Source organism: Alosa alosa, chromosome 24 (assembly GCF_017589495.1).
Source record: "Alosa alosa isolate M-15738 ecotype Scorff River chromosome 24, AALO_Geno_1.1, whole genome shotgun sequence".
Lineage (NCBI taxonomy): Eukaryota > Metazoa > Chordata > Actinopteri > Clupeiformes > Clupeidae > Alosa > Alosa alosa.
The window spans coordinates 28,696,832-28,718,654 of record NC_063212.1 but is presented as its reverse complement, the minus strand read 5'-3'; the positions used below and the strand labels follow the sequence as shown (position 1 = coordinate 28,718,654).

General features: G+C 48.3%; 1 protein-coding gene, 1 non-coding gene and 1 pseudogene across 2 annotated transcripts; 2 read left to right on the top strand and 1 right to left on the bottom strand.

Annotated features, from left to right (window-relative positions):
- The first annotated feature begins 602 nt into the window (after positions 1-602).
- Positions 603-676, top strand: LOC125289961 (annotated as a pseudogene).
- A 2,047-nt stretch (positions 677-2,723) lies between these two features.
- On the bottom strand, positions 2,724-4,184 carry LOC125289345. Its single transcript, XM_048236097.1, has 4 exons — positions 4,152-4,184; positions 3,798-4,051; positions 3,462-3,713; positions 2,724-3,369 (listed from the first exon to the last, which is right to left on the bottom strand). Exons 1-4 carry the CDS (start codon positions 4,182-4,184, stop codon positions 2,724-2,726), a joined length of 1,185 nt encoding a protein of 394 aa, XP_048092054.1.
- Positions 4,185-11,767: 7,583 nt separating this feature from the next.
- trnar-ucg lies at positions 11,768-11,839 on the top strand. Its single transcript has one exon. It is a non-coding gene; the product is annotated as a tRNA-Arg (tRNA).
- Positions 11,840-21,823: the final 9,984 nt, after the last annotated feature.

Below are 21,823 nucleotides of genomic sequence, written 5' to 3'. Positions count from 1 at the left end.
TTTAGGGTTAGGTGAGGGGAAGATGTTATTTATTGTGCTTAAAGTGCTGAAAGATCAACCAAACATAGTAAAAACCAGTGTAATAACATAATAGTAACAGTGTAATAACAAAGTAATAACAGTGTAGAAAATCAAATAAGGAGGAAAAAATTAAATTGCAAAGGCAAAAGAGTGAGGGGTCAAAGGGGAAAATCTCAACCTTAATTGGGGAACAGGAAGGGAATTGGGAAAATGTAAATGTAAATGTACATTTTAGGGTTGTGGAACTGGAAGCAGGCAGGACCCTGGAGTGGGGTTGGGGTAAGGCCTAGAGAGGCCTAGAGACCACCCACTCCCGTCTGCCTGGGGACCAAGGCCCCGCCCCTTATTTCCACCTGGACATTCCTTATGCAAAACTTATGACTTTAAATGTCAATTTGCAGCTTTTCAAGCACTCTGCCTAGCTGTCCATGTAAAGTTTGTCATCTGGTTTACCTTAGTTACCCTTTCCTGGGACACTTGGAAGGATTGAAGAGGATTTTCTTGCCTGCAGCACCCACCCTGGCAGTCAGCGCTTGGGCTGAGGTGGGGGTTTATATGCTGAGGTGAGAAGCGTCTAGGATGTGCTCGCTACGGCAGCACACCTACTAAAATTGGATCGATACAGAGAAGATTAGCATGGCCCCTGCGCAAAGGAAACTTACGGTTCTGCGATGTTGGCCCCGACGGCGGCGTAAGCGCACGCCCGCCTGCCTACCGCTTTCCTAGACCTAGCCCCGCAGCCCTGCCTAATTTTGGATTAAACAATGCCCTCTAAGTATTTATCCCGAATAAATGTAGTGAAAAATGGGACGCAAGGCCGTTTGCGGCCATACAAATGAGAGAAATAAGACAAGCGTGTCAATCAAAGGTTACGTCAGGGTACACAGACGACCGGTTAAAGGGCCAGTGTTGATTTCTCCCATCAAAGCATTTATGAACATGCTTTTAATGCCAATTGTCTATTTGTTTCAAAACCCCCACATATTTCAATTAAACTGTAATTGTGACAAAGGCTTTATTTCAACCATCTTTTATGGTGTGTTAATGTATTAATTGTTTATTTAAACATGGCTTTATTTCAACCAGCTTTTATAGTGTGTTCATTCATTGATTGTATATTAAAGCATGGCTTTATTTCAACCAGCTTTTATAGTGTGTTCATTCATTGATTGTATATTAAAGCATGGCTTTATTTCAACCAGCTTTTATAGTGTGTTCATTCATTGATTGTATATTAAAGCATGGCTTTATTTCAACCAGCTTTTATAGTGTGTTCATTCATTGATTGTATATTAAAGCATGGCTTTATTTCAACCAGCTTTTATAGTGTGTTCATTCATTGATTGTTTATTTAAACATGGCTTTATTTCAACCAGCTTTTATAGTGTGTTCATTCATTGATTGTATATTAAAGCATGGCTTTATTTCAACCAGCTTTTATAGTGTGTTCATTCATTGATTGTATATTAAAGCATGGCTTTATTTCAACCAGCTTTTATAGTGTGTTCATTCATTGATTGTATATTAAAGCATGGCTTTATTTCAACCAGCTTTTATGTTGTTTTCTTCCACATAAAGTGAAGAGATAGTCTTTAGGCAATTAATTTAATTAATTTGTAGCATACAAACAATAAAAACACAAACAGTAAGACTGTAACTAGAAATTAATATATAAAAAACTATTGACTATTAAAAAAAAGAGTATTTACATATTTACAAGAGTGTTTTTCTCAGGTCCCTCTTCTCAGCAAGCCACAGCTCCACACTTTTGCCTGCGTATAGGGCACAGAAGTTCCTCCCACCTAACCGACTGTGGCCAAAGTCTTTTTGTGCCGGCTGGAGACACCGCTGGCAAATACGCAGCTTGTGGGGCTTGTGTGGCTTGTGCTTCCTCTTGAAATACGCATGCCCTTCATCCAGTGTCCTCTCATTGCCACACATATTACAGGGGTCCCCTGGCTGGCTTTGGGTCTTCCCCATCTCCTCCTGCCGCACCCTCTTGTCCTTCCACATCCTGCTCCTCCAGCGGCTTATGGTGACTCTGTGTGGCATCCCCGGCTTGGATGGCAAGTCCACCGCTACGGCCGCCCTCTGCTGTCGCCGCCACTCCACCGGCGTCTTAGCTCCAGGGCCCTCCCCAAGCTGGCAGTAGGGAGTGCCCTGGAACTTGGTGTGACCGTTCTTCGCGGTCCTCTCCAACCCACATACCCTGCATGTTGGAGGCCTCCTCTTCTTTTTGGCTGGAGCAGCAGCGGTGGTGGCAGCATTGAAGCTGTCACTCACTAAACACAGGTAATAAATTACTCTTTTAGTCTAGGTAAAATTAAATGGATGCACACACTGGTACACACAGATTAAAACAATTTAACGAGATTGATACACACCCTCTGGCTGGTATTTGTACTTTGTCAGTGAAGGGAGCTGGACACACCTCTGGGAGACCGTCTGGCGTGTGGCTACTCTGCCTTATTGTTTTAGCTTGATGGGCCATCATGATGGACAAAAGGCCTGGACGGCCATCACGAGAGACAAAAGAGGCCAAGTGTGAAGTGTGTAAGTGTGAAGAGTGTGGCTGCAGTAGCAGTAAAGTTATGTTGTAACTGACTTAAAGCCATAAAATATAAATAAAGAGGAGAAGTTTGGTTTAAGAACAATAAAATGATTTATTAAAATAATAACTATATAACAGACTATATACAGTGTCAGGGTGGTGGGAGTGGCCCCTCGCGCTCTCGCCGCTTTAGTTCTTGGAGCCACTGCTCCACTGTTCCCCCGTCGGCCCGGGCGCAAAAGGTCTCCCGTTTGTAGCGGCTGTGGCCGTACTCCCGGGTCTTCGGCTGGCCACAGCGCCTGCACTGAAATCGGGAGACCTTTTTGAAGGGCTTGAGGAAGAGCCCTTCCTCCCGGGCACGACGCTCCTGCTCTGCCTGGATCTTGTGCCTCCAGGCAGTAGAGCGGGGGATGGCTCCAGCGATGGCGATTGCTGGAGCGGCGGCTGGAGCAGTGGCTGCGGCGATGCTGGACGAGGGAGCCTGCGTGTCAGTGGTGGACGGGGTGGTGTCCATGGCGGACGGGGTGGTGTCCATGGCTGAGGAGGAGGAGGATGTGGCACTTTGGAGGGCGGCGATGATGTCATACAGCTCAGGGGCCAGCGGCCCCCGGATGTTGGCAGCCAGACCAGAGGCGTCCGCGGGCAGGCGGTGCTGGAGGGGCTGGTCTGGCTGTTGGGGCTGCTGCAGCAGAGTCCGTGGGGCAGGCAGGGGCTCCGCTGCAGTCTGGGGAGCGCTGGGCCCTGGGACTGCGATGGCGATGGTGTCCCGCATCATCGCCTTGCTCCTCTGGTTGTGCCTTACAAGAAATAAAAAAAAAGGCAGAAAAAAAAAGACATTATTAATCACAACAAAGCTATAAATCATTATCAACATCAATGCTTGACTTACCACATCGACAGGGTCCGCTGATTTACATCAAACAACTGGATCCGGGTGCTCGCCATGAGGGCAGGATAGTTGACCACGTTGTCCTGGATCTGTTTATAGTCCCTCATGACGGCACCCCAGCGGTTGATGCGGACCCCGGCGAGCGTCGTGCCCTCGTGGCTGTGTGCGCGGCACAGCTCCAGCATGATGGCTTCGACAAGCCTGCTGGCTTTAGGAGACTGTGCCGCTCCCGCCCCCTGACCCAGGACGACACTGGAGAGAGGGAGAGGGAAAGTGTTAGTGACTGACTATAGCAGGCTCTAAAAAAACTAAATTATTAATGCAGTGACTGCTTACCGCTTCACACTGTCCACCCCTGGCGTGTGAGCGTGCCTGTTGCTGGTCTTAAAGCGGCCTTTGACCAGCTTGTCCTGGTGGCGGGGGGGGAAGGTCACCGACGCCTTGTCACGGTCCGCCAGCTTGTCCCAGAGAGCGACCACCTCTCTGGATTGACGCTGTGTGACGAAGGCGTGGTGACGCAGCTCCACGAGGGCATGGGCCAGGGCCACCACGTGATGGTAGCCGAGGTGACCGTCTGGCCCAACGACGTCCTGAAAGAAAGCACAACACACAAGACACAGCACATGAGCAAACACAGCAAGCATACAACCTCAGGGAATATGAAATGTTAGAAGGCAGCTGTGCACTCACTTCCTCCTCCTCCTCAACCGGCTGCACCTCCATCCTGTCATCGCCGGGGGGTGGGTGGGGTGGGTGGGGGTCCCGACTGGGATGACGAGGCCTCTCCGACTCTGTGGGGCTCCTGGAGGAGAGCGCTGTGGTAGGCGAGGAGACTGATCTCCTCTGGCTCCTCCTCCTCCTCCTCTTCCTGGAAGCCCTCATCAGTGTCAGTGCCGTCCTCCTCCTCGGCCTCGTCTGTCCCATCCGGAGCGTCGGGATCCCCCAGATCCTGCAGCACAGCGTTTGTCTGGGAGTACAGGTACTCCACCCCTAAGAGTTCCCCTGCAGAGAGAGAGAGAGAGGGAGGGAAAGACACACGCACACATTAGCAGATGCCACAAGACAGCAGCAGCAGCAAACACTGTCTGTCGCAGATCTCTCTGTACCTGTGTACTCCCTGGGCTCCGTGTAGGATTCAACCAGCGTGACCCCCTTGAACTCCTGGGCCAGCTGGTTGAAGCTGTGCTGCAGTTGGGCACTGTAGCAACGCAGCGCCGCACGTTGTCCTCCCTCGACTGCCGCTCTGCCGCGGTCCTCGTTCCACCGCACCAGGCCCTCCAGCAGGTACACCTGAAAGTGGACATCACTTGCAGTTGTACCTGGAAAACATTAAAAAAAAACATGGGGGGAGAGAGCAAAGAGTTAGTGAAAAGCAAAAACACAAAACAACAACAACACATGTAAATGTGGTGAAAAAACATTTACCTGGTATGAAGCGGCACTGGTGCAGGTGGAAGGACTCCAGGGAAGTGGAGCCTCGTGCACACCTGAAGACGGGGAGCCTCACACCACCCTTGGTGACCTCACCCGTCTTGGTGTACAGCTCCACCCCCTCTGGGTCCTGGATGCAGTCGAGGTGGCGGCGCTGCGTGCTCCAGATCTCCTCCATGCGGGCGCGGTCGATCAATGGGACGCCCATGGTGTCCGTCAGCCCCAAGAAAGTGTCCAGCACCTCCCGGAGGAGCCGCTCTGTCTCCGCCGCACCCCTCGTACGGCGGCGACAATGGCGAGCGAGCTCCTTGGCTGACAGTTTGATGTGGGCGTCCCGCCCCTCCACGGACTGCTTGGCCTCTCTCAAGCGGGCGACGTCCTCGTCGTCCCACTCAAAGATGGCGAAGGAAATCCTCGCCATGAAGAGGCCATAGAGCTGGTGGCTGTCTGTGGTGACACCCCTCGCGAAGCGTCGCATGAGGGGCCACATGTCAAGCCTGACCACCAGCTCGTGCCACTCGTGGTACATCTTTTGCACTGCCGATGTTCCCACGGTGACACAGCAGTCCCGGTCAACGTACATGACCTTTGGAGGGGCCTTTCCGGCTTTGCGGTACCGCTCCATCAGGCCGTCCGCCATGTTGGTCAGTCCGTCCCCCTCGGCTGCAGTGAGGACGGACACGAGTACCTGCCCGTACTCGTTGCCAACATTGGTTACCCAGGCGGCCGAGCCAGCGGCACCGCCCGCAAGCTTATTGGCGATCTGCAAGACACAGCGCAAACACACAGTTAGACACACGGCACACCACAGTAACATTATACAAGGTAACGGCACAGTGGAGAGAGAAATCTCACCTTCTTCGTGGAGTCCATCTTAAGAAGATCGCCAAAAATGGACGTCACTCTGGTCCTGGTCTCGCCCAGCCTGGTCATGGCTTCACGGACGTAGACCCCGCCGAGCCAGGTGAGTCCGGGCACCTTGATGATGTCCGGGAGCGACACCTCCTGTGGTGCCGCTCCAGGTGCCCTCAGCTTGCGGAGCACGGAAAGATATTGGATCGACCGCGCCATCCACTCCCTGGTGTGCTGCTCCACCAGGGAGGCACGGAGGCGAGCCACACCGTTGCCCAAGGTGCGCTCCTTTAGCAGCCCAATCACCGCTCTGTCGCAGGACAACCTGTGATGGAAACAGAACACAGAGAATACAGACAAATATAGTTAAGTACAGAGAACAATCAACAGAAAAAAAAGCATGTTGAGTAAATGTTAAATGACTTAAAGTGACATACTTGTACGTCAGAACAGCTGGAAATTGTTCGCGATGCGCGATGTCCAGCTGCTCCAAGATGTCCTGCGACCAGCCCGCGACCTTCTTGTGACAGGAGGGGCACTGAAGGTACTCTGTACCCATGTGGTACCACCCACTCCTGTCCAGGACCCTCCGGACGGTCCTGTATAGTCCAGCGCCCATCAGTTTGCGCCCACAGGCAGGGCACGTCAGGTGGTATGCCCACATCCTGTAGGGCATCCACAGAAAGAATGGGCGCTGGAAGAAGGCGTGGGCTGTGGCGGGGGGCTGCGTGTAGAGGGGCCGGGTGCCTGGTGGATACCACCACAGCTTCAGCTGTGTCGTGAGGGCAACCTTCCCATCGGCTGCCCTCCGGAACAGCGCCCGGCCCACCCACTCCTGCTGCTCTTCAGGCAGCGTCTGCCTCCAGCTGAGGGGAAGCAGCTGAAACACACACAGCAGACAGCATAGACACACAGTTAGTGAGCTGAATGTGCAGCAGACAAACACACACAAACACACACATCACACACCCTCACAATATACATACACACATCATACATACCTCTTTGCCGGAGGCAGTCTGCTGAAGAGCCACCACTCCTGGTCCTTCCAGTGGCTGCTGAGAGGAGGAGAGAGAGGAAGAGGGGACCACGGCTGGTGGGGCGGCTGGTGGGGCGTCCCTGTACGTGCCTGACAACACATATCAGCATTAGTACTTGCATTACTCATGCATTACAAGTGTATTTACAATAAAATGTGTACTTACGGGGAGGGAGAGAGTCGACCTCGAAGGCGGCAGCAAGCAGTTCAGTGTCGCTCGGGTCCGAGGAGGAGGCGCCTGGAGGCAAAGAATAACATGATGAAGCACTGGTGTATTGTGAAAAGCACCTCACAGGCTGTTTTGTAGACGGTGCTGTTACCTGGTGGTGGGAGGACATGTGCTGGCTCAGGTGCGGTCTTGGGCTCCTTGTCCCGAGCCAGCACATACATTTTCAGGGCCTCCATCCTGGACCGAGCTCCCACCTTCTGCTTGCGTATCCATGCCACGTAGCTGTAACAGAGCAAAGGGGGAAAACACACAAAATCAGCAAAAACACACACACACAATCAAAATCAACACACACACACACACACAATCAAAATCAACACACACACACAATCAAAATCAACACACACACTACTTACGTTCGACTCTCTTGGTCCCGCGCGTCATACAGGGACTTTAAGGTGCGATGGCTGTGTGCACCAAACCCCACCAGCGTGTCGCCCAGCCCCGCCCCTGCAGACAAGGAGCCCTCGCACAACCTACGCCTGGCAACGGCCGTCACCATGGGTGGGTACAACCCGGCGTAGGAGGCAAGGGCGTCCTTGTTCAGCATCTGGGGCGTAGTTGTGGTGTCCCCTCCCTCTCTCTCCTTCTGGTGGGACGCCAAGATCTTGACAGCAAACCCCACATTATTGCTCAGCAGCCACTGGAAGGTTTGGCCGCGGTGCTGGCCGATCTGGAGCTCCATTTCGGCCAGCACCGCTTGCTCACTGAGGTCCCGTATTTCGCCCAGGCTCTTGCCCTCGCCTCGGCTCGAACCACATCGGCCCTCTTCACCTGCCCGCCACTGGCAGAGCCCTGCTTGACAAAAATTTCAGCGGCTGCAGAGGGCCGAAGGGTGAGCTCAGAGGACGAGGGCTCAAAGCGAAATACGGGGTGGAAAGACATAGTCTGAAAGATAAGAAGAAACAAAACACTTCACTGACTTCACAATTGTACTTTTAATACACATTACCTGTTTGCCTCCCCTGGGGTGTTGGGATAACACTGTTAATATCAATGATAATGTCAGGATATCAGCCCATTAGGGGTGTTGGGATAATACTTTCAATGTCAATGATAATATTAGGATATCAGACCATTAGGTTTTACAGTAGCTGGACAGTGACCTATTGCCCTGCCCCCCCACCCATTAACGTTAACTTAACATACTGCCAAAGGAACATAGCGGTTGCGTTTTAATCACAAAATACACAGATTTACACTTCGAATTTCGTTACAGCATTTATATCACAGCTACCCAAGGGTCTAAGAAAGTTAAAAACGTCGTCTGATTATAGTTTTATGGTTTATTCCGAACTGTACACGTCTCGTTAGGAGGCTGTGTTTTCCATTGATTCCTATTGGAAACGATTGCGGTTACACTTTAAACATAAAATGTGTGTATTTAAGCTTCGAATTTAGTTACAACATTTATATCACAGCTTACAAAGACCGTTTTTTTTACAAAGACCGTTTTCAGATCTTAGTTTTATGCATATTTCGCTTTTTTTCTTGTCACGATTTGACAGATACATTAAAGTACATTACAGCACATTAAAGTCATTTAAATGGTAATGACATGCTAATCGCAATATAAAGTTTGTTTAAACTTTGCAGAATATTAAGCTGTTTTAATACTGATTGTAATTGCTGTTATGAAGACAAAAAGACATAACTTACGTGCAGTGAAACTTCTTTCCTTGCTGAATGAATGAAATGAATGAAATGAATGACCGGGAGTGCGTCCGTGAACTTCCAAAATCCAAAATCCAATCAGAGCAGAATTTAGTAGAACAGGCCAATGAAACATTGCGAGGTTTTGGTAAGGCGGGACATACAAATAGAACAAGCCAATAAACATTCACTCATGGTTATGGTTATGATATATAGCAGATGCTTGTCCAAAGCTACATAGAAAATAACAAAACAAAGTGAAATTTAACAGTAAACGATTTAAAAAGTTGGTAATACTACATTAATTACACTGTAATTGTATTAAATTATTTAATTTATAAAAAGCATGGCTTTATTTCAACCAGCTTTTATGGTGTGTTCATTTATTGTTTATTTAAGCATGGCTTTATTTCAACCAGCTTTTATGGTGTGTTCATTTATTAATTGTTTATTTCAACCAACCAGCTTTTTATGGTGTGTTCATTTACTTACTGTTTATTAAAGCATGGCTTTATTTCAACCAGCTTTTATGGTGTGTTCATTTATTAATTGTTTATTTAAGCATGGCTTTATTTCAACCAGCTTTTATGGTGTGTTCATTTACTTACTGTTTATTAAAGCATGGCTTTATTTCAACCAGCTTTTATGGTGTGTTCATTTATTAATTGTTTATTTAAGCATGGCTTTATTTCAACCAGCTTTTATGGTGTGTTCATTTACTTACTGTTTATTAAAGCATGGCTTTATTTCAACCAGCTTTTATTGTGTGTTCATTTACTTATTGCTTATTTCAACCTGCTTTTATGGTGTTTTTTGTCCTCCACAGAAACAGACAGAGTCTTTAGGCAACTAAACAATATTTATTTTTATTAAAAACAATTTTAAAAAACTATATACACAAATATATACAAAAGTGGAGGAAGAGAGAGAAAGAGGAGAAAGAGAGGGCCACGGCTGGTGGGGTGCCCCTGTACATGCCTGACAACACATATCAGCATTAGCACGGTGTATTACACATGCATTACAAGTGTATTCACATCAACATGTATACTTACGGGGAGAGTTGACCTCAGCACTCAGGCACTACAGCGTCAGGCGATGGTTCCGAGGAGGCACCTAGCTCCTTGTCCCTGGCCAGCACATAACTCCTCAGACGGCCTATTCTGGACTCCGCTATTACCGTCAGCTGTCGTACCCAATCCAGATAGCTGTAAAAAAGCAAAGGGGGAAAAAACACACACAAACACATATATTACATCAACAAAACAAACAAACACACACACACACATACACACACACACACACTAGTACTTACATTCGACTCTCTTCGTCCTGTAGGTTGTACAGGGACCTAAAGGTGTGGTGCGAATATGCACCAAACCCCACCACCGTGGTGCCCAGCTCTTCCATGGACTGGGAGCCAGAGGGCACCACCTGATCACCTGACATTTTCTGAAAGACAAAAAGAAACAAAACATTGTAATACACTGCACTGACTAATTGCACTGTTAATACACATTACCTGTTAGCCTCACCTGGGGTGTTGGGATAACACTGTTAATATAATAATGTCAGGATATCACACCATTAGCTTTTACAATAGCTGGACAGTGACCTATTGCCCTCCCCCCACCCATTAACGTTAACTTAGCATAACATACTGCCACACACACAAACACACAAAATACACAGATTTACACTTGGAATTTCGCTACAGCATTTACATCACAGCTACCCAAAGGTCTTAGGAAGATAATTACGTCTTCAGATTTTAATATTATGCATTATTCCGAATGTGAGCGGTCTTGTTAGGAGGCTGTGTTTTCCATTCATTCCTATGGGAAACGATCGCGGTTACGGTTTAAACATACAATTTGTATATTTACGCTTCGAATTTCGTTACAGCATTTATATCACAGCTACCCAAGGCTCTTACGAAGATAACTACGTTTTCAGATTTTAATATTATGCATTATTCCGAATTTGAGAGGTGTCGTTAGGAGACTACACAATCTGGGCCCATTCATCTCAATGCATTCTTATGGAAATAGCAGTTACACTTCAAACATCAAACTGGTATATTTACACTTGGAATTTCGCCACAGCATTTACATCACAGCTACCCAAAGGTCAGCATTTTATTATCACTGAGAGGCTAGGCTGTGTTTTCCATTCAGTTGTTTAAACATACCGAATTTCGTTACAGCATTTATAAAACCCAAGGCTCTTACGAAGATAACTACGTTTTCAGATTTTAATATTATGCATTATTCCGAATTTGAGAGGTGTCGTTAGGAGACTACACAATCTGTGCCCATTCATCTCAATGCATTCTTATGGAAATAGCGGTTACACTTCAAACATCAAACTGGTATATTTACACTTGGAATTTCGCTACAGCATTTACATCACTGCTAAAGTTGTTCGACCACAGTCAAAAAACATAACTTACGTGTTGTTTAGAGATAAGGTACTTTTCCTGCGAGCCGTGAAAAGTAGAGTGACTAGAGCGAGAGAGACCTACGCTGAACTTCAACTCAAAACTCCGCGCTGGGAATTCAGCCAATCACGGACCAGAATGTAATAGAACAAGCCAATGAAAACATGCAAGGTTTGTTGTAAAGGCGGGACATGCAAATAAGACAAGCCAATGACGGGCCAGACAAATGAGACACAGATAAGACACGGGTAAGGAGAAGAAGCCGATCCCGGAAGCGCAAGGATGACACGCAAATTCGTGAAGCGTTCCATATTTTTATTAGGGTTTGGTTAAGGGTTAGGGTTGTTGGTCCGAAAGCAGAAAGGACCCTAAAATTAGGCCTAAGGTCACTGAAAACATGGTCAAGGTCCCCCCTCATCTACCTTTCTGCCTTCTAATGACAAACCAGGCAAAGAGGGTTAGGGTTGGGGCTAGGGCTGAGGAACCGAAAGCAGGCAGGACCATAGAGTGGGTATCAAACGAGGCCAAGGATTGCTGAATAGTGGTGACGGTTATCCACCGTCACCAATGTGCCTTCTTCACATTTCAGTGAAAGTTAAATCCAGGAGGACAAGGGGCTCTACGTGGGTTGGGTTTACTGTACCTGATGGCCCCTCACTCTCGGTTCCATGGTGTAATGGTTAGCACTCTGGACTTCGAATTCAGCGATCCGAGTTCAAATCTCGGTGGAACCTCCGCTTGGCCTTGGCAGCAGCGTTTTACGGCTTTTCGGTTACTCACTGCCACAAACTTCACTGCACCTGGCAGGTGCTCTGATTCTCACACTGCAATTGCCACCTCTGAAAAACCTGTGAGCAGCCCTCCATCAGGCAGTGCAAGCATTAGTGGTTCAGTGGTAGAATTCTCGCCTTCTCGATTCCAGGTGCACGGCCCTGCGCTCGCACAAATGTGTGCGGAGGTGGCCACCTGGAGCCTCATTTATAAAAGTGTTGCGTAGAAACCATCCTTCATTTGATCTTAGATCATTTCTGAAATGATCGTACGTGTGATTCCGAGAACACAAACGCACGCGACAAAAAAAACGCGTGCGCCTTCACCCTTCCAGATGTGCCCATTATAAATCACAAATGAACGTCAACTTGTGCGCAGCCGGATGGTTTTAGGTCTCCGCCTTGTAAACACCCCCTCATCAATATCATTAGCATATGTTTTAATGAAATCAATGGGCTAAAATCTGTAGCCTATGTAAAATTATATATTGAAAACATTGTATAGGCCTAGCCTATGCCATCTGATGTTAACTAGCCTATATACGTCAGTTTGAATAGCTTAACTAATTATGTTTTTTTTTTCCAGCAAAGCTTTCTGGAAAGAGATCGTATGCATCCATGTCCATTGTCCTCTGCTCGCTATCATTCCTTTTGCTTGCAGTAATGTGAATAATCAACATTTAGTATCCTATGTTTAGGCCTACTTTGTTGGAAAAAAAAATGGGTAGGCCTACAGTCCTGTACGTTATGGTACAGTAGGCTACTGTACGTTTCCAATATGACCCAGGGTAATATGCTGATTTAGTCTATAAAACAGAGGACTAAATTAAGCGTGATATGTCATGTAGGCTTGTCACGTTTCTTTTAGGATAGGCTATGTTTTTGCTGAAAAAGTAGCCTAGTTCGCCGGTCATTATTCTTTCATTCCTGCATATCTTTGCTATCGTTTTCTTTCAATAATGTCCAATAGCTTAAACATTGTCCTTTATTGTTTGCTTTAAGCCTACCTTTATATTTTAGCCTACATTATCCAACTCACGTATTGTCATCTGATCTTGGGCACTGCGAGTCAAAAAAAGCAAACAGGTGCGCGCTCTGCACCTCTTTACGCAACTCCGACGCAACACTAAATATGAAGATGCCCTGCTTTCAGAGGATAACTTCTGTTTCTTTGTTGTGCTATACAATGTAGGCTATATATATTTTATATCATATATAGCCTACATTGTATAGCTTACATTCAAATATTACCTTTCTGTTACGAAGCTGGGAAGGCCTATGAGCGTAAATTAGGATGTAGTGGAGGCTAAAACGAGTAAATCAGAGTTTATCTACCTCTGACATTTCAGAAATTTCAGAGTTTAGGCCTACCCACCTCGTATTAGAGTTTATCCACCTCTCAAAAGAGTTTATTCACTTTTAACATTCAAAACTGTATTATCCAATACTATCCTATAGGCCTATTCCCAATACTGCATAATAACCTCCACCATTATCAAACATGTTCGAATGTCTTTTTTAAAAATCCGATAACGCATGGCGCAGTCCACCTCACAGATCGCCCAGAATTCATAGTTCACCCACCTCTTATTTTACCACTACATCCCTGGCACAAATGTACTTTTTTCTCTCCTAAACGAGGGCAATTGGACATTTTATGGTCAATATTAGATTGGTGAGAACACCAAATATACTAGATCACCTGTAAAAAATGTTTCAATCATTCCATCGTAGGTCTTGGTGTTTTTTAGATATTATGAAATAAGTAAGCTATCACGTTTTTTCACTTTCTTAAGTGGGCTATAGTTCTCATTAGCAGTTTTATGCCAAACCATGAAACATTAAGCTGCGTCCAAAACGTCTTTAAAAATCTTCTGATATTGATCATGCATATGGCAAAGAAAGACATGAGATCGTTGGTCTTGAATTTTGAAAATGCATCGCACTTAGACCTCAGATTACTTGCAGTACCCGGCATTACCACAAGGAAATGGTCATGACGTCAAGTTTGAACCTGACGTGGAGATAAGCACTTTTCCACGTCAAAGACGGTTTTTATAAATCTGAGCGTTGGCATGGATTTGAGCGTACGCACGGTCTAAGATCAAATCTGTGCGTAAGAACGCTTTATAAATGAGGCCCCTGGTGGCGAGGTCAGTACATTTGCTAGGCCTTGTGTGTGAAAAATCGGGCCGAAAAAGCCTCTCGTTATATTTTTCCCGATTTTTGCACTAAAAAATTGGAATCTTTTTGGAAGAATGCCCCCTTTCTCCCTCCTTTCACCATCATGTGTCACTCAAAAGCTGTTGTTCGATGTCACCCCGAGCACATGGCTACTTACCATATCGCGAATTAAAGGCACCAGCACGCATTTAAAGCAACGAGGCCTGTTTTTTAAAAGGTACATTTATATTTGCATGGTTTTAGCCTTATGAATGGCTCAAAGTTTAAAAAGTAACGTTAAATATTGATATTATGACTTGTGTCTGCATTTAAATAAACAAAATATTTATTAGTATTGTTGTTTTGGAGTTATTTGCATGGTTTTAACCTTATGAATGGCTCCAGGTTTAAAAAGTAAAGTAAAAAGTATGTAAATAGACAAAGACAAGGTTGTAATCAATTAAATGTTAATCAATGAAATGTATAACAGAGCAATAAAACAGATAATAATAGTAATAATAATAAAAATATAACAACAATAATAATAAAAATATAACAATTATAATAGAAATATGCTATAAATAAATAAAAAATAGGTAAAAAAATAATTACTTAGTCTTTTTTTGCTCTTTTTTCAGCCAGCCACAGCTCCACAGTCTTCCCTTCATAAAGAGCACAGAAGTGCTCTCCCCTATACTGGCTGTGGCCATAGTCCTTCTGCTGTGGCTGGCCACAGAGCTGGCAGATTCAGAGTTTATGTGGCTTCCTCTGCTTAACACCTGGTTTCTCCGGTTCTGTCACAACTCTTTTTTAGGTTCCAGGCTGATGTCCTTGGCAGCTTCTGTAGGTCTCCCGCACTAAGTTTTTCCCTGGTCCACTGCTGAACCGTGCGTCCACCAGGGCCCTCTTCCTCAGCGCAGAAGTATTGGCCCTTGATGTATGCGTGCCCCCAGCCACTGTGCGTGCTTGGCCACAGATGTCGCAGGGGTCACCAGGCTTGTGCGGTGGCTTTCCCCTGCTACTTTCCTTTTCAGCGTTTCTTTTCCTCTTGTACAGAGTATTCCGGGTGGGTCTGCTGGGCCCCGCCACGGGCTCGGCTGGCTCTGCTGCTGGATCTGCTGCGGCCGGCTCTGGATCTGCTGCGGCCGGCTCTGGTGCTGCTGCGACTGGCTCTGGGGCTGGATCTGCTGCTGCGGTGGCAGCTGGTGCTGGCTGCTGCTGCGCCTCCAGCCACTGTTGAGCCGTAGGCCCGGCTGGGCCAGCCTCCATATAGCAGAATGTGTACCCCTGGAAGGACCCTTGGCCAGTTTCCAGGGTCCGCACATCACCACAGAGCCAGCACGGGGACGACAGTTTGGAGGGAGAGGGAGGCCGTCGAGAAGAGGAGCTGGAGGAGGACGATGGTTGGGAAGGAGAGGGAGGCTGTCGAGGAGAGGAGCTGGAGGAGGAGGACGACGTCATCATAGGCCACTAAAATACAATACAGAAAGCTGTTAGTCAAGGTACATAGAAACATAGATACAGTTTAACAAACCTAAAGAAGACTCCAGATGTTTGGTCTTTTGTGTTGCTTTTCTGCCTTCCATTCTGTCCAAATAAAATGGTTGAATGATTTGACAGTCTGTTTTTTAGGGGAGACACACCTACCAGTCCGGTCAAACCCCCAGGTTCTCGCAGGACGGCACAGGAGGGCACCTCTATTGTTTTCATCAGCCTTTTCAGGAGGTGTGCAGGCACAGGAGGGCACCTCTATTGATCTCATCAGCCCTTTCAGGAGGTGTGCAGGCACAGGAGGGCACCTCTACTGATTTCATCAGCCCTTTCAGGAGCTGTGCAGGCACAGGAGGGCACCTCTATTGATTTCATCAGCCCTTTCAGGAGCTGTGCAGGCACAGGAGGGCACCTCTATTGATTTCATCAGCCCTTTCAGGAGCTGTGCAGGCACAGGAGGGCACCTCTATTGATTTCATCAGCCCTTTCAGGAGCTGTGCAGGCACAGGAGGGCACCTCTATTGATTTCATCAGCCCTTTCAGGAGGTGTGCAGGCACAGGAGGGCACCTCTATTGATTTCATCAGGCCTGTTCCCCTGTTGGGAAGGAGCCTCGGCACCCTGTTGTTTTACATTAGTAACCATGACGTCCATTTCAGACCCTAGGGCCTGTCCACACGGAGACGCTTTTTAGCTTAAACGCAGAGGTTTTGCTTCGTCACTGTCCATTTCAGACCCTAGTCTCTACCTTAGAGGTGGTCTTTGAACTTGTCCCTGGTTTGACCCCCTTGATGTCCCTGGTTTGACCCCCTTGATCCTTGTTTGAAGTGAGGAGAGGGAATGATGTATTGTGTGACTAACTTGTGGGGATTTAGTGATATCAGACACCTAGTCTAGATTTTTAAAGGTAGAAAAAAAAAGCAGGAGAAAGCAAATTAAAAAAAAAAGAAAAGTTTATTTAGAACAAAAACAATTAAAACAACTATATAATATTTATTATGAAACACAAACTATATACACAATATTTACAAACCCCTCTCAAACAAACACGCGCGCACGCACACACACACACACACACACAAAGTGTCCGCTCAGGGAGGGGGAGCTGCCCCATTACAGAAGCTCCATTTCTGCCAGCCACTGCTGGCCAAAGTTCTCCCTGGTTCGCCCGGCCCGGGGCAGAAGGTCCACTTCTTGCAGTTGTCTCTCTGGACCTTCTCTGGTTCTGCAGTTGAAGTGAGTGACTCCCAGCTCCCGGGCACGGCGCTCTTTCTCCGCCTGGAGCTTGTGCTCCTCGACACTGTTGGAGCAGTGGCGGCTGCGGCTGCGGCTGTGGAGGAGGTGGCACCAGCCTCTGCGCCGGCGGTGGCGTCTGCGCTGGCACTGGTTGATGGGGCGGAGCTGGTTTGTGGGGTGGCTGTTGAGGAGGAGGAGGAGGCAGTGGAGGAGCTGGCCGTGATGAGGTCATACAGTTCCGGGCCAGCGGCCCTCTGATGGTGGCAGCCAGACCAGAGGCGTCGGCGGGCAGGTGGTGCTGGAGGGGCTGGTCTGGCTGCTCAGGCTGCTGCAGCAGAGTGCGTGGGGCAGGCAGGGGCTCCGCTGCAGTCTGGGGAGCGCTGGGCCCCTGAACCGCAATGGCGATGGTGTCCCTCATCATGGCTTTGCTCCTCTGTTTATTCCTTAAAAAAAACAAATGTAACAAATGCACATTAGTAACCATGACGTCTCACACACACACAGATCAGATGTGAGAGAAAGGATCAGGTCTTACCACTGCGTCAGGGTCCGCTGGTTGACCTCATACAGCTGGATGCGGGTGCTCGTCATGAGGGCCGGACAACTATAAACATTCTCACGAATGGTTTTATAGTCCCTCATGACGGCACCCCAGCGGTGTATGCGGACCCCGGTGATCGTCTTGCCCTCGCTGCAGTGGATGATGCTGAGGTCCAGCAGGACCTCGACACATCTGGAAACTGCGCCACTTCCGCCCCCTTGCCCAGGACCGCACTATAGACAGAGAGAGAGAGAGAGAGAGTGTGTTAGTGAGTGACAGGACAAGACAAGAACCAAACAAAGCTTTGAAATGTATTCTGACTGCTTACCGCTTCACACTATCCACCCCTGGCGTGTGAGCGCGCCGCTGCTGGATCGTGCGGAAACGTCCCTGGACAAGCCGGTCCTGGTGGCGGGGGAATTTGACCGCCGCCTTGTCCCAATCAGACAGGTGGCGCAGTTCCACGAGGGCCAGGGCCACGACGTGCAGGTATCCGCCGCGAGCCGTCTGGCCCGAGAACGTCCTCCTCCTCCTCGGCCTGCTGGACCTTCATCGGTTGGGATGGAAGGGGGCGGGTGAGGGTTGAGGAGGACTGGAGGAGAGCACCGTGGTGTTCGAGGAGACGAATCTCCTCTGGTTCCTTCTCCTCCTCCTCCTCCTCGAACCCCTCATCGATGCCACCGGCCTCTTCCTCCTTGCCGGATGGTCCTGGGGCGTCGGGATCCTCCAGGTCCTGCTGCAGCACAGCACCCGTCTGGGAGAAGAGGTACTCCACCCCAATGAGTTCCCCTGTAGGCACACGCGCGTGCGCGCGCACACACACACACACACACACACACACACACACACAGATGTTAAATGACAGACACCTCAGACAGGTGTTAAATGACAGACACCTCAGTCAGATTTATGACTTACCTGTGTACTCCCTGGGCTGCGTGTAGCTGTCGACCAGCGTGAGCCCAAGAAGCTCTTGGGTCAGCTGGTCGAAGCTGTGCTGCAGCTGGGTGCTGTAGCAACGCAGCGCCGACCTCTCTCCTCCCTCGACTGCCGCCCTGCCTCGATTCTCATTCCACCGCACCAGGACCTCCAGCAGGTACACCTGGAAGTGCAGGTCACTTGCAGATTGCCCTAAGCAGAAACAAAACAACACAGTTAATGTGAGGACAAATAGACACACACAAATACATAATCGAGTCTGTGTTTTAAACCACATGCGTGCTTACCTGGGATGAAGCGGCACAGGTGCAGGTGGAATGACTCGAGGGAAGTGGAGCCTCGTCCGCACCGGTAGACGGGGAGCCTCACCCCGCCCTTGGTGAGCTCACCCGTCTTGGTGTAGAGGTCCACTCTCGCAGGGTCCTGGATGCAGCCGAGGTGTCGGCGCTGCGTGCTCCAGATTTCCTCCATGCTGGCGCGGTCGATTAAAGGGACGCCCATGCTGTCCGTCACCTCCCAGAAGGCGTCCAGCACCTCCTGGAGAAGCCGCTCCGTCTCCGCCACACCCCTGGTGCGGCGCCGGCAGTGACGGGCGAGCTCCTTGGCGGACAGCTTGACCTCCTGGGCGTCCCTCCCCTCCTCGGACTGCTTGGCCTCTTTAAGGCGGGACACGTCTGCCGCGTCCCACTCAAATATGGCGAAGGAGATCCTCGCCATAAAGAGGCCGTAGAGCTGGTGGCTGTTGGTGGTCACCCCTCTGGCGAAACGCCGCATGAGGTGCCACACGTCCAGCCTGACGACCAGCCCGTGCCACTCGTGGAACAGCTGCGATGTTTTAGACTGTCCCTCGGTGGCACAGCAGTCCCGGTCCACGTACAAGACCTTCGGAGGGGCCTTTCCGGCTACGCGGTACCACCTCATCAGTCCGGCCGCCATGTTGACCAGTCCGTCCCCCTCAGCTCAGGTGAGGACGGACATGAGCACCTGCCCGTGCTCATTCCCGACGTTGGTCACCCAGGCGGCCGTCCCGGCAGCACCGCCCGCAAGCTTGTTGGTGATCTGTGTGACACAGAAACACAAAAACATTTAGACGCATGACAAAACAAACGCTATGCTGGGTACACGGCACGCTGTGGTGGAGAACAAAACCTACCTTCTTGGTGGAGTCCATCTTGAGAAGATCACCAAAGATGGAAGTGACTCTGGCTTTCGTCACCTTTCGTCAGCCTCGTCAAGGCGTCCCTGACCTAGACGTTGATAAGCCAGAGCGCTTTGGGCACCGGGTGCATGGTTGGGAGCGACGCCGCCGCCAGCGGAGGCGCCACGCCCGGTGCCCGAAGCTTGCGGAGCACGGAAAGGTACAGCATCGACCGCACCATCCACTCTCTGGTGTGCTGCTCCACCAGAGAGGCACGGAGGCGAGACGCACTGTTGCCCAGAGTGCGCTCCTTCATCAGGCCGATCACAGCTCGGTCGCAGGACAACCTGGAAGGGAAAAGAGGCAATCAGAGGTTACTGGAGAAAAACACAGAAATGCATTGCTGTTACTGTTACTGTTTACATTACTGTAAGTAAGAAGTACCAGCCGCTCCACACACACATCACAAGGACATGAACACACAAAAAGGAACACATAGTGTATGTCCTAAATGATCAGGGAAATAGATAGCAAATCAACAGTGTAAATCATTACTAATAAATGGCTGACATTTTTTTTTTTTTATGTAGCAGGCCTTTTGCTGTAGAGATCTTCGACCTCAAGCTCTTCGACCTCGTCTAACATACCCAGTGGCATTAGACAAAGGCTCCACCACGTTACTGTCGCCACATTGTGGAGAGGCACAAGACAGAAGCTAGCTATGGACATTAGGCTACCTCCAGCCTCGTTCGCCACACCACTAATACCCTGCTAACTTCCCGATGAACACTCAACCCCGTGAAACATTATTCCCACCAGTGACATTGGGCAAACGATTCAACGTTTGTGCTTGGTGTAAGCTAAACTATGGAGTAAACTCTCACTTTGTCCAGCTGCATCATTGCAAGGCAGGGGACGATCTGAAGCCTCACTAAACGAATCACCGTCATTTCCTGAAGGCAGATATTCCCCTTCAGAATCAGGGTCCGCGAATAGAAGACCCAACACTTCATTTCAGGTAAACTTTTTGATGCCATTAGGCGATAATCTAATGCAAATACTACGCTGGCGTTGACAATATCGCTCTGACAAAGTGGCTCACACGCACACTAGCTCGGTATTGCACGCACTGATTCAATGCGCTGTAGCTCAAAAAAGTTTTGTTTAAACCATGACCTTTTCGGACTCGGGGATGACGTATGACATGTCTGCCATCTAGTGGAGTGGAGGTCGAGCGAAATATGACACCCTATTTGACTAAATCGGCCTTTTAAATTAAATATTTTAATTAAAAAGATTTACTTTAAAATCTTTTAATTTTCCTGATAAAAACGATACATTTGTGACAAAAATAAAAATAAATTGAAAACGTCTATTTGTCGTTTCATTTTCATTCCCATCCTGGTATATTACTGCCAAAAATGAAAATGAAAATGTTAGTTGCAAAATGAAAATGCAAACTTCACTTTGACTTTGCCTTTTCCTGACAATGCGCACAATGTATGCCAAAATGATAAATAAAATGAAAACTGACACCTGCTTGCGATTTATTTTCCATTTCTCGATTTTCATTTTCAAGTTCACAACATGCAAATGAGCTGCATTGTTAATGAGATGTATGTGGGTGGTGTTCTGGTGACGACAAATGCAAGTGACTAAATTTTTGGCTTAGCCACGACCGACCACATGGTTTCGATTTACTTTAGAAAAATGGCGACGACAGAAAGGCCACCGTCAGTTGTGGACCTCCTCAGACAAGCAGCATCCACACTGGAGGCACAGCAACAGCAGCAGCAACAACAAACACCAACCCGGTCCAATCCTCCAGAATCCAGAGCCGCCTCTTTGGCGAGGAATTCCGTTAAAAGTAAGTTTGCGTGGGCTATGTTACAGCTAAGCCTGCTAACATCTGCTAATATTGAGATGAGGTGTAAGGCAAGAGACGTTGTTAAGCGGTGTGCTTGTGCTTGTGCTTTCAGGTGAAATTAGCCGGCTGTTTGCCCCTTATAGTTCCCGTCCCAATCCCAGGGTTATTCCAAGACGCACGTTCACCCACAAATTCTTCTGCCTCTCTGACCGGCGGGATCAGGTCGTCCCTAAGCCTCAGGTCAGAGGGAGACTCGAGCAGGCTGGCTTGGGTGAGCGAAGGATAGTTTTTCCTGGTAATTCACAGGTGCTGCGGATTACGGAAACGGTGTTAATAAACGTGAATGTAGGTTCGCTGCACACATAGCATCTGCTTGCTTCAAAAACTGAAAAGTTGAGCAACTAATACTAATGTGAGTTCGACCATCCGCGTACTTTCCGTTATTTTGGAACATCCGGCCATTTTTAGGGGATAGAAAAATTAAGAGCGCCATTCACTTGCATTAGAATGAGGGATAGCCGTGACACTAAACACCTCCTCTTAAATTTACAAGGCATTAAACAATTTGATAAAC